Genomic DNA, 12139 nt, shown 5'->3' on the forward strand with positions numbered 1-12139 from the left:
CAGAGGATGATGAGTCTCTAGAATCCTTAACCATTAAAAGACTGTGGAGGCCAAGTTATTGAATGCATTTAAGAAATAAATAGATAGATTTCTCGACATGAAAGGCATCAAGATGTATGAGGAGAGAATGAAATGTGGTATTGAGATATTGAATGGCAGAGAAGGCTGATCAGGGTGAATGATCTAAATTTACACCTTTTCCTATGTTTCTAATTGAACAGATCTGATTTGATTATCCCTTTTTTGCTCAGGGTTTACTAGTTCGCAAACAGGTATGTTGTTTCCCTTTGTGTTACATTTGCATTGCAGTACAGCAAACAAATTTTCTTATTTGCTATAATGCCACACTAAGTGTCCTTTCTCTCTATTCTTTATGACCTTCTCAATGACAGGACTCCCCTGAAGACGATACTTCAATGTAGAACAGTTGCCAGGCACCATCATATAAATTTGAACCAAACCTGTATTAGACAATGAGTTAAAGGGATTGGTGCTGGTGCAATTTCACCAAATGGAATGCAGCAATTCAAAAAATGCTTCAAGAAGAGGGAGAAGAAGGTCTCTCAGCTGGAAGGTGTATCTGTCCAGGGTTTTCAGAAAGCACTTCTTGTACCTGAACCTCAGCAATGACCAATGTTTGATGTGCCTGTGCTTCACAAAGGAGGTCATCATTGACATCTTCCTGTTGCTACAACCCCAGAGCATATTACCAATGACTGAAGATTGAGCATGACCTTAAACTCACATGCATCAGGTTCCTTCCAGGCTGCTGCTGTTAACCAAATATTAGTGACATGTTTCACTGTGGAATGCATAAGGAAGATCACTGAGATTCACTTTGCAAAGGAATTTAACTTCATTTCATTCCCTTTTGTCAGAGAGAGGCTGGTGAGGAATGCTTAAGATTTTGGAAGGATTGCAGTCTTCTGCATGCAACAAGGTGTCAGTGACTGTTATAGGAAAGATATTATTAAGCTAGAGAAGGTTCAGAAGAGATTTACCAGAATGTTTCTGGGTTTGGAAGGCGTGAGTTATGAAGAAAGGCTGGATAGGCTGGGACTTTCTTCACTGGAGCATAGGAAGTTGAGAGGTGACTTTATAGACATTTATAAAATCATAAGAGGTATAGATAGCGTTAATTGGAGGTGGCTTTTCCCTATGATGAGGAATTTCAAGGTTGGGGTCATACTTTTAATGTGAGAGGAGAGAGATTTAAAGAAGATATGAGGAGCAAATATTTATATAGAGGGTGGTTCGTGTGTGGAAGGAACTTCCTGAGGAAGTAGTGGATGCAGGTACAGTTACAATATTTAAAAGACACTTGGATAGGTACATAGAGTCATAGAAATGTACAGCATGGAAACAGACACTTCAGTGTAACTCATCCATGCTGACCAGGTATCCTAACCTAATCAAGTCCCATTTGCCAGTACTTGGCCCATTTCCCGCTAAACCCTTCCTATCCATATACCCATCCAGATGTCTTTTAAATGTTATATTTGTATCAGACTCCACCACTTCTTCTGGCAAATAGGGAAGGTTTGGAGGGAAATGTGTCTGGAGCAGTCAGGTGGAACTATTTAATTTGGGATTATATTTGGTATGGACAGGTTGGACCAAAGGGTCTGTTTCTGTGCTGTATGACTCTATGACTGCCTGCACACTGATTCCATGCACATGACAAAATAACTTGAGGCATTTGAGAAACAAAGAAATTCCTCTTAGCTGGTATATGACCATGCAGGTCATCTATGACCAATTCCTGTCAACTATCACAATGTAGTCATCTTGCTGAAACTCTGATATCTATAGTATATCAGCCATCACTGAAACAAAAGAGTATAAAACTAGGTGAGGAGGGCTGTGTGCTAATGACATGGCTAATGACATGGCTCATGACTCCAGTTTCCAACACCAACACACATGTGCAACATGAAAATGAGAGTCATGCAACCACAAATAATTCAACAGAGCAGAGTCCTGACATCCTGAAGCTTCCAAGTTCTTGCAAATGGGACTTGATTAGGTTAGGATACCTGGTCAGCATGGATGAGTTACACTGAAGTGTCTGTTTCCATGCTGTACATTTCTATGACTCTATGTACTTATCCAAGTGTCTTTTAAATATTGTAACTGTACCTGCATCCACTACTTCCTCAGGAAGTTCCTTCCACACACGAACCACCCTCTATATAAATATTTGCTCCTCATATCTTCTTTAAATCTCTCTCCTCTCACATTAAAAGTATGACCCCAACCTTGAAATTCCTCATCATAGGGAAAAGCCACCTCCAATTAACGCTATCTATACCTCTTATGATTTTATAAATGTCTATAAAGTCACCTCTCAACTTCCTATGCTCCAGTGAAGAAAGTCCCAGCCTATCCAGCCTTTCTTCATAACTCACGCCTTCCAAACCCGGAAACATCCTGGTAAATCTCTTCTGAACCTTCTCTAGCTTAATAATATCTTTCCTATAACAGTCACTGACACCTTGTTGCATGCAGAAGACTGCAATCCTTCCAAAATCTTAAGCATTCCTCACCAGCCTCTCTCTGACAAAAGGGAATGAAATGAAGTTAAATTCCTTTGCAAAGTGAATCTCAGTGATCTTCCTTATGCATTCCACAGTGAAACATGTCACTAATATTTGGTTAACAGCAGCAGCCTGGAAGGAACCTGATGCATGTGAGTTTAAGGTCATGCTCAATCTTCAGTCATTGGTGATATGCTCTGGGGTTGTAGCAACAGGAAGATGTCAATGATGACCTCCTTTGTGAAGCACAGGCACATCAAACATTGGTCATTGCTGAGGTTCAGGTACAAGAAGTGCTTTCTGAAAACCCTGGACAGATACACCTTCCAGCTGAGAGACCTTCTTCTCCCTCTTCTTGAAGCATTTTTTGAATTGCTGCATTCCATTTGGTGAAATTGCACCAGCACCAATCCCTTTAACTCATTGTCTAATACAGGTTTGGTTCAAATTTATATGATGGTGCCTGGCAACTGTTCTACATTGAAGTATCGTCTTCAGGGGAGTCCTGTCATTGAGAAGGTCATAAAGAATAGAGAGAAAGGACACTTAGTGTGGCATAATAGCAAATAAGAAAATTTGTTTGCTGTACTGCAATGCAAATGTAACACAAAGGGAAACAACATACCTGTTTGCGAACTAGTAAACCCTGAGCAAAAAAGGGATAATCAAATCAGATCTGTTCAATTAGAAACATAGGAAAAGGTGTAAATTTAGATCATTCACCCTGATCAGCCTTCTCTGCCATTCAATATCTCAATACCACATTTCATTCTCTCTTCATACGTCTTGATGCCTTTCATGTCGAGAAATCTATCTATTTATTTCTTAAATGCATTCAATAACTTGGCCTCCACAGTCTTTTAATGGTTAAGGATTCTAGAGACTCATCATCCTCTGAGTGAAGTAATATCTCCTCATCTCAGTTCTCAATGGTCCACAACATATCCTGAGACTGTGGCCCCCTGGTCCAGACACACACACACAAACAAACAGCTGAAGGCACATCACCCCCTCATCCAGTCTCTCCATCGGAATTTTATGTGATTCATTGAGGTCCCACCTCATTTTTCTAAACTCCAGTGTATATGGTCAACCCAGTCTCTCCTTATTCAACAAACCTGTGACCTCAGGGATCAACTTGGTGAAGGCTCTCTGGTAAATATATATTTTCATAGGTAAGGAGACCAAAATGGTACACAAATTTCCAAGTGAATGAAATGAGATAATGAACTGAAATTGACCTTGCACTCAGACGACATTTCCCAGAAACTTTCTGTTAACAACACATCAGCTAAACTTTGTACATGACTATAAAACTGTGCTATTATCTAAAATACAAAGGATTCAATATTTATCTCTCTAATTGCACTTCTTGATTAGCCAAAAGCATAGATTATAGATGGGTAGAAAAAGTGAGAAACGAAATGAGTTACACTGAAGTGTCTGTTTCCATGCTGTACATTTCTATGACTCTATGTACTTATCCAAGTGTCTTTTAAATATTGTAACTGTACCTGCATCCACCACTTCCTCAGGAAGTTCCTTCCACACACGAACCACCCTCTATATAAATCCTACAATAGTCAGCTGAGAAAGTTTCAGGATTTGTGGTGATTGGCGCATACTGCACAATCTCAGCATCATGAAGAAACTGCCCCTTCCATCACTTGTGAGGCAAAACCATGAATAGGATTATCGCTGATAGGACTACATCCCATTCTTGCCTATCCTCGAAAAACAAAAGGGGACAGGTTATCAAGAATTTAGCTATCTTGGTCTTAAACATTTTCAAAGGCTCTTCTTCCACTGCCTTTTGACAAAGAGAATTCCAAAGACTCTTAATCCTCTGAGAAAAAAAGTTTTGCATCATCTCTTTCTTTAATAGATGACCACTTATTTTGAAACAGCGAACCCTATTTCTAGAGTTTCCCACATGAAGAAGCATCCTTTCAATGTCCAATCTGTTGAGACTTCTTGAGGTTTTTCTTGTGTTCCAATCAAGTAGCCTTTTACTCTTTTATCTCCAGCAATTGCAAGCTTATTCTGTTCAACGTTTTCTCAAAAGAAAACCAGCCCATAACCTTCTCTGAACTGCTTCCAATGTTTTTGCATCATTCATTAAATAAGGAGACAAGAACTGTACATAGCATGTGATCTCACTAACGTCCGTATAACTGAATCATAATCTCTCTTTTTTTAAAAACACATTTCCTCTCACAGCACAGTCCTAATTACTTGTGTACCCATATATTTAAGCTTTCTTTTTCATGCACTAGCCCTCTCCCTACTTGGGAAGTTGAGGTCACAAGAAGGTTTGGGGCTGTGGTGGTTTCAGAAGCAAGGCGAGAGGGGTGGCAGTTGTGCGGGGAGGGGGGGGGAGGGAGAGCCCCCAATTCCCATTGAAAACTCTCTTGCTCATACAATTGAGTGCCAACAATGAGGGATCCCCTCTCTTCATGCCAGTGGTGGTGGGATGAGGTTCTTAGATGGGCATTAATTGCCATCCATGAGGTATCACACATCAAAGTTAATCAGAGGTGGAAATTGGCAGGTCTAGATGCAACATTCTTCCAACTTCTTAAATACATACCCATCTCCAAATCTGCCTCAGGGAAGTATTAAGCTTCACCCACTACTTTCTCACTGCATTTCTACTGCCAAAACTGCATCAACTCACAGTTCTCTGTATTAAATCCCATCTGTCTCTTGCCTGCCCAGTCTGCTAGCCTAAGACTTGTTGCATCCATTTGGCATGATCCACACCGGTTGCCCCAATTACAACTTATGTACCTTTAGCAAGTGTTGAAATTTTACACTGTTTACATTCAAGTTTATGTATGCAGGAAATATAGTGTACATAATTTTAATAAATCAAAAATAGCAATGATACTAGCACTAGCCTTTGAGAGACGACCACAGTCTACCATCCTACAGTTTGAAAAACAACCATTTATCATGACTTACTGTTCTCCATCCTTTTCTTCCTTAATACTTCCTTCTCTTACCCAACTTTTGATTTCCTGACCTCTGCCTCCTTATGACAGTTTGTGTTAAGTGTAGTTTTACAATGTTTTATTAATCATCTTGGACATTTCTTACGTTAAAGATGCAACATAAATTGTTGTTAAACCAAATAAGACTGACTGCTTTTTTCTTTCCACTGAGGTAGGATATAATGAATAAATAGATGAGTCTCTGTGATAAGCTGTGATGTAACTGGAGCCTCAGTAGTCATGTGCCTGTACTATGCCAAAAGATTGGAACCTGTACAGCACAGAGTGTGCTGCTTTGTAGCTTCACCATTCGGTACAGTCTGTTCACAAATGCTGTTTAAATGTAACTCAGAAATCTGGCATGAGCTTTTATGAAGATTTGAAGAGGTCAGTCTGCATGCCAAGTATTCATCAAAGTCATCAATTTATGACCAAGCAATTCCAGTGCAAATGGCACAGGTCTATGCCATTAACTGCACATCACCTCTGATTGGGATACTGTAAGTATTGACCAAATCCATGTTAATCAGTTAACATGTCCTAGGTCAAGCCAAAAGATCAATGTGTTTCTTCACACAAGCGCTCGAAAAAATCATCCACCAGTGATTCTTTATTTTGTTCTAAGTTTCGTTTCGATATGCTGACATGAAACACAAGCACAATTGGCCTTCTGACCTCCTTCTGTGCTGTAAGATTTGCTCATGGCAAGCTTTGAAGGAGTTAGGAAATAAATGTGACACTTGTAGATGCACCACCATGCAAGCATGTTACAAAGCATTTAGATGATAGAAATTTCTTATCTATGCATGGATTTTAACTACACCCATAGCTTGAGGAATATCCTAATTATGGTAAACAATTTAACATTTGTACACCTTGGTACAAGTGTCTGAGGTATTCAGATATTTGTGTTGAAATAAGGGTCATAGCTTACTTTGTCCCATTACTTCCACAGGTAACCACATTGTTTGTGTTCATACCTGCAACCCAGAGATAGCTGAAGGATATGTTGACAGTGCGGTACTACCTAGGTTTCGGCCCAGCAATGGATTCAGTGGTGCGCTGCTGGGAGTATGTGTCGCACGCCAATATGTTTCAAGGTATTCTGCCAAATGCTCACATGCATCCTCCAATTGATTTTCATCCAGGATAACATCAAACATTTCCTGTCAAATTGAACAAAAAATAATAAAATCAACATTTTTAAGACACAAATAAACATTTTCTAAACAAGAATTACATTTTAAAGTAAATTACAGTTTAAAACTTTACAAAGCAAACTCCAAATTTAAAAGATCAGACAGTATGTTATTATTTTACAAAACAGACCTCTTGTGAAATTGTTCATGGCAAATTAGTGGATAAGGTGAAGTATACACAATGTAAAATGGCCATTTTCTGTGCTGCAAGATCAATGATGCTCTGATCTAAGGGGTTCAGAAAATTTGCCATGTCCAAGATTTAACATAGTGAATGGGCTAAATTTTGAAATTTTAACATTTTTAGTCTTTATACTTCCAATTGGAGTTTGGTTGCCCAATATAAATATAATGCATTCAGGCTGCTCAAAATAAGATCCTAAATAAGTAGTAATTATTAAATCAATAATAATTCATATTATTACAAGTAGTGATGCAGATTAACAAGGCCATAAAAAGTCCAAAAAATTACATTAGTCACTGGATTTTCTTAACTCGAGGAATAGAACTGAAAGGCACAGAAGATGGGTTAACGCATTTCAAAACTCTGGTGCAACCACAGTGCAGAGTTTTCATCTCCAATTCTAAATAAAAGATTGAGGTATTGGACGTCATAAGAAAGTTTTTAATGTGAGTAATCACCACTGAGATGCTACAACATGAAAGACTGATGGTTAGCATGGTGGTCAGTGCTGCTGCTTTATAGCGCCAGGGTCCCAGGTTTGATTCCAGCCTCGGTGACTGTCTGTGTGGAGCTTGTACATTCTCCCTGGGTCTGCGTGAGTTTCCTCCCACAGTCCAAAGATTTGCCTGTTAGTAGATTGGCCATGCTAAATTTCTGCTAGTGACTGGGGATGTGTCGACTAGGAGAAAGTGAGACTGCAGATGCTGGAGATCAGAGTTGAAATGTGTGGCTCTGGAAAAGCAGCAGGTCAACCAACATCTGAGTAACCTTATTGAATTCTTTGAGAAGGTGACCAAGGAGGTAGACGAGGGGAAAGCGGTAGATGTGGTGTATATGGATTTTAGTAAGGCGTTTGATAAGGTTCCCCATGGTAGGCTACTTCAAAAAATACGGAGGTATGGCATTGAGGGTGAGTTGGAGGTTTGGATTAGGAATTGGCTGGCTGGAAGAAGACAGAGGGTAGTAGTTGATGGTAAAGGTTCATCTTGGACTGCCGTTACTAGCGGTGTTCCGCAAGGATCTGTTTTGGGACCATTGCTGTTTGTCATTTTTATAAATGACCTGGAGGAGGGGCTAGAAGGTTGGGTGAGCAAGTTTGTGGGTGAGCAAGTTTGCGGATGATACGAAAGTCGGAGGAGTTGTTGACAGTGAGGAAGGATGTGGCAGGTTACAGCGGGATATAGATAAGCTGCAGAACTGGGCAGAAAGGTGGCAAATGGAGTTCAATGTAGCTAAGTGTGAGGTGATTCACTTTGGTAAGAGTAACAAAAAGATGGGGTACTGGGCTAATGGTCAGATACTTGGTAGTGTGGATGAGCAGAGGGATCTTGGTGTCCATGTACACAGATCTTTGAAAGTTGCCACCCAGGTAAATAGTGCGGTGAAGAAGGCATATGGTATACTGGCTTTTATTGGTAGAGGAATTGAGTTCCGGAGTCCTGAGATCACGTTGCAGTTGTACAAGACTCTGGTGCGGCCGCATTTGGAGTATTGTGTGCAGTTTTGGTCGCCATACTATAGGAAGGATGTGGAGGCACTGGAACGGGTGCAGAGGAGGTTTACCAGGATGTTGCCTGGTATGGTAGGAAGATCGTATGAGGAAAGGCTGAGGCACTTGGGGTTGTTTTCATTGGAGAAAAGAAGGTTTAGGGGTGACTTGATAGAGGTGTACAAGATGATTAGGGGGTTAGATAGGGTTGACCGTGAGAACCTTTTTCCACGTATGGAGTCAGCTATTACGAGGGGGCATAGCTTTAAATTAAGGGGTGGTAGGTATAGGACAGATGTTAGGGGTAGGTTCTTTACTCAGCGAGTCGTGAGTTCATGGAATGCCCTGCCAGTAGCAGTGGTGGACTCTCCCTCATTATGGGCATTTAAGCGGGCATTGGATAGGCATATGGAGGATAGTGGGCTAGTGTAGGTTAGGTGGGCTTGGATTGGCGCAACATCGAGGGCCAAAGGGCCTGTACTGCGCTGTATTCTTCTATGTTCTATGAACAGGAGAGTTGACATTTCGGGCATAAGCCCTTCATCAGGAATGCAGACTAGGTGGAATAGCCATGGTAAATGTAGGCATTGATTATGAGTGAGATCTCAGCAATGGGTCTGTGCAGACCTGATGGGCTGAATTGCCTCTTTTTGTGCTGTAGGGATTCTATGGTTCTTTCAGACTGCACTTCCTTTCTCCAGTGAACACAAAGCTGAGAAGACCACCTAGAGGTATTTAAAAGTTTGGATATTGTTTGTAGGGGATAAGTAGAGGAGACCTTTCCACCATTTTAGGGGTGGGGAGGCTGGGAGCTTGAAACTAGGAACCATGAACATATGATCATCCAAAATTCATCTGTTTTATGCAAGTTCATTCAAGTTTGGAGTGGTCTAGTCTGCACTGGAATATCAACCTGTCTGGACTAAGTAGAAGAGTTCTGTTGAGTAAGCTAAGAATTTTATTGCACTACTGCAACTATATATAGGTTATACGAACATGATCTACATTATGACAAAGACTGTCAGGCGCACCAGGTCTATTTCTGACAAACTCCTTCTTTAGTCTGACCAAGTCCCTGTGATATTATCACAATCAGAACACAGTAAAGCATTAACCCACAGTAAAGCATATAACATCTCTCCCAAAGTCTATCCTACCTCCCAAATCTCTGCTTCACAAACTCAGACAATTCAGAGGTTTCACTATGCTCGCCGAACGGATCCTCTTTGGTCATGGAAGAATAGTAGTTTGTGGGGTAAAAGGCAATTGAATTGGATTGTCTTCAAGATGATCTTAGGTCTGTGGTTTCCCTCTATTCCCAGGTTCACCGTTCAGTTCATCCCAATAAATAGTCTGTGAATGGGTTCAACTGTAATAGGGTGAATTTCCTGTTATTCCTTCACACTGTCCCTTCAGCAGTACAGACAATATACCATCTCCATTGTTTCATTTCTCCATGGAGAATCACACCAGTTCTGTTGAAATCCCTGCTCCACACCTGTTTCCCATTTCCTATGTCTGGCAGATTGTTCACGTTAGCATTCATTGTGATATGAAATAGGATTTCTCTTTATCATGTACCATTAGCAAGATGGCAGTGCTTGCAAGGTAGGTAACATTGGGCTCCTGGGCCTGTCCATTCCAGGTCAGCCGCATACTTCTTTCTCTTTTCTTTTTGTCTTCTTTCTTTTTCCTCATCATCTTCTTGTTGGCAGTGAAGGAAGTGTCATCGTGGAGGAGGCTGGAGCAGGACTCATAGCAAAGGTGTCAAGGTGGTGCTTGCAGCTTTGACTGAGTGGTGGGCCCAGTTTGGGACTCCTAGTGATGTTGGCAAGGTGGTAGCAGAGGAGCTGGGGACCCCTGGGATATTGGCTGGTCCCTGAATGGGGTTTCATTGCAACCTGGAGACCGGAACACCTTTCAGAAACCCCAGAGACTTTAAGAGCCAAGTTTAACAAGAATGACATGTAAAGTTGGACACTATTTCTTACTTTTCTGCCTTTTCTTTGTCAATTGAACAGAAGATGAAGCTCTATTTGAGTAATTTATTTTTACTCATTCTGTAATCCAAAATGGAGCTGCATTATGGTGACAAAATATTTTTCAATGTATTTTTCCAAATACACATGACAATAAAATCATACATTCATTCATTCAAAATCATGAAAACATGAGAACAATTTCATACGCAACAGCCTTGTCCTCAGCGCTCTGCTCATCAGTAGTTCTGCGAGCAGGAAGAACCTCCAATCCAACAGTGCTGTGCAGAAATCGGAATTCTTCCTGTTGAGTGAATTAGATTGTGGAGACTGTTTGTCATGTGCTTACATCCAGAACTGGCTGCAAAGTAGCTGAAACACTGATCCACAAATTGTGGCCTATTGTACGAAATGACATCAGGGATGCTGGCTGGTGCATAAGTTTCATGCAAGACACAGAAGTATTTCTGTGGCCGCATTGTGTAACTTCTTAACCTCAATCCATCAGAAAAATAACCAATGATGATGTGGTAAATCTTTCTGTAAAAGACAAACAAACCCATCCTCACAACTTCCCAAGGTTTGGTAGGGAATCTGTGAGGTATTAAGGGATCTACTCATTCTACCCCATGGATGGAACACATCTGACAATTGGTAATAAGTTCCTCAATTCCAGGAGATGCCAGGCCACCACACAACCAACAAAGTTCTGGTCCAGCACTTGGTGATTTCCCCAAGTGTCAATGGTGAAACTTCCCCAGGTTGAATGCTTTAATTAAAGTTGGGATGGCCAATCAATCACCATACATTAGCGCGTTATCAACAACAATGGCAAAATGTTTAGTGTTCGATATACATTTTCATGGCCTGTCATGGGTCAACTCTCAATGTGGTATCAGCAGATGTTGGTGGATATTTTGTCACTCATTTGTTCTTGGCGAATTTGGCTAAACCAATCATGACTTGTTGGTCATTGCACCACCATGTTTTCCGAGTTGGCACCATTTTGAAATAGTGCTCATCACTGCTGCCCACTATGTTGTGATAGCATCCCAACAGTTCAACTATGTTGTGCTTAGGCTCCTTCGAGCCTGAAGTGGTTTGTCATTCAAATATTTACTTTTCTGTTCCAAGTAGAAGTGCCTTGTTGATAGACAAGATGCTGCAACTATTTACAGATAATGTGATTATGACGAACATTACTACAGACACTGTCAGGAGCATGTTGGACCCAGGTCTATCACCTACTAGTGCCTTCTTTATCCTGACCAAGACTCTGCATGATCATCACTGTAGGTGGTTCCCAATCAGGTATTAACCATTTCAGGTCAAAATACAACAAACTCCGATATGAATCCAGGAGAAGCCTCTTTGCCAAGACAGTGATTATAATACAGAATATGTTACTACAGGAAGCAACTGAGGACATGTGAAAATAATAGAGCTGTATCTGAGGAGAAGCTGAACAAATAGGAGAGGAAAGAAATAGAAGGGTATGTTGAGGCTCATGTTAGGAATAGATCCCAATTTAAACTGGTTGGGCAAACTGCCTAGTTTGTTTTCTACATTTTCTATTAATAAAAAAAACAGCATGCAGTTCATGAAACTAGGTCCTTTTACATAAAAGAGAGATAGCTAAATACAACACTGAGATGTGACAAAACCATTTAAGAAGTATTTAGATGTGTACTTGTGATTCCAAGGCGTAGAAAGCTATGTGCTTTTCCAGCACCACTCTAATAGAAAGCTATGGGCTAA

General features: G+C 40.7%; 1 protein-coding gene across 5 annotated transcripts in view; it reads right to left on the minus strand.

Annotated features, from left to right (window-relative positions):
* The window catches only part of cacnb4a (calcium voltage-gated channel auxiliary subunit beta 4a), a 354028-nt gene that overhangs the window by 8718 nt on the left and 333171 nt on the right, over positions 1-12139 (minus strand). For 4 of the 5 annotated variants that reach the window (XM_043694193.2, XM_043694194.2, XM_087989317.1 and 1 more), the window contains one exon: positions 6511-6696. In XM_043694193.2, coding sequence (XP_043550128.1) covers positions 6511-6696 — 186 coding nt within the window. The remainder of the gene's footprint in view (positions 1-6510; positions 6697-12139) is intronic. The other variant, XM_043694197.2, reaches the window with a different exon arrangement.

This window comes from Chiloscyllium plagiosum, unplaced genomic scaffold (assembly GCF_037043375.1).
Source record: "Chiloscyllium plagiosum isolate Xiang-an unplaced genomic scaffold, Cpla_swu_hap1 HiC_scaffold_7, whole genome shotgun sequence".
NCBI classification, from domain to species: domain Eukaryota; kingdom Metazoa; phylum Chordata; class Chondrichthyes; order Orectolobiformes; family Hemiscylliidae; genus Chiloscyllium; species Chiloscyllium plagiosum.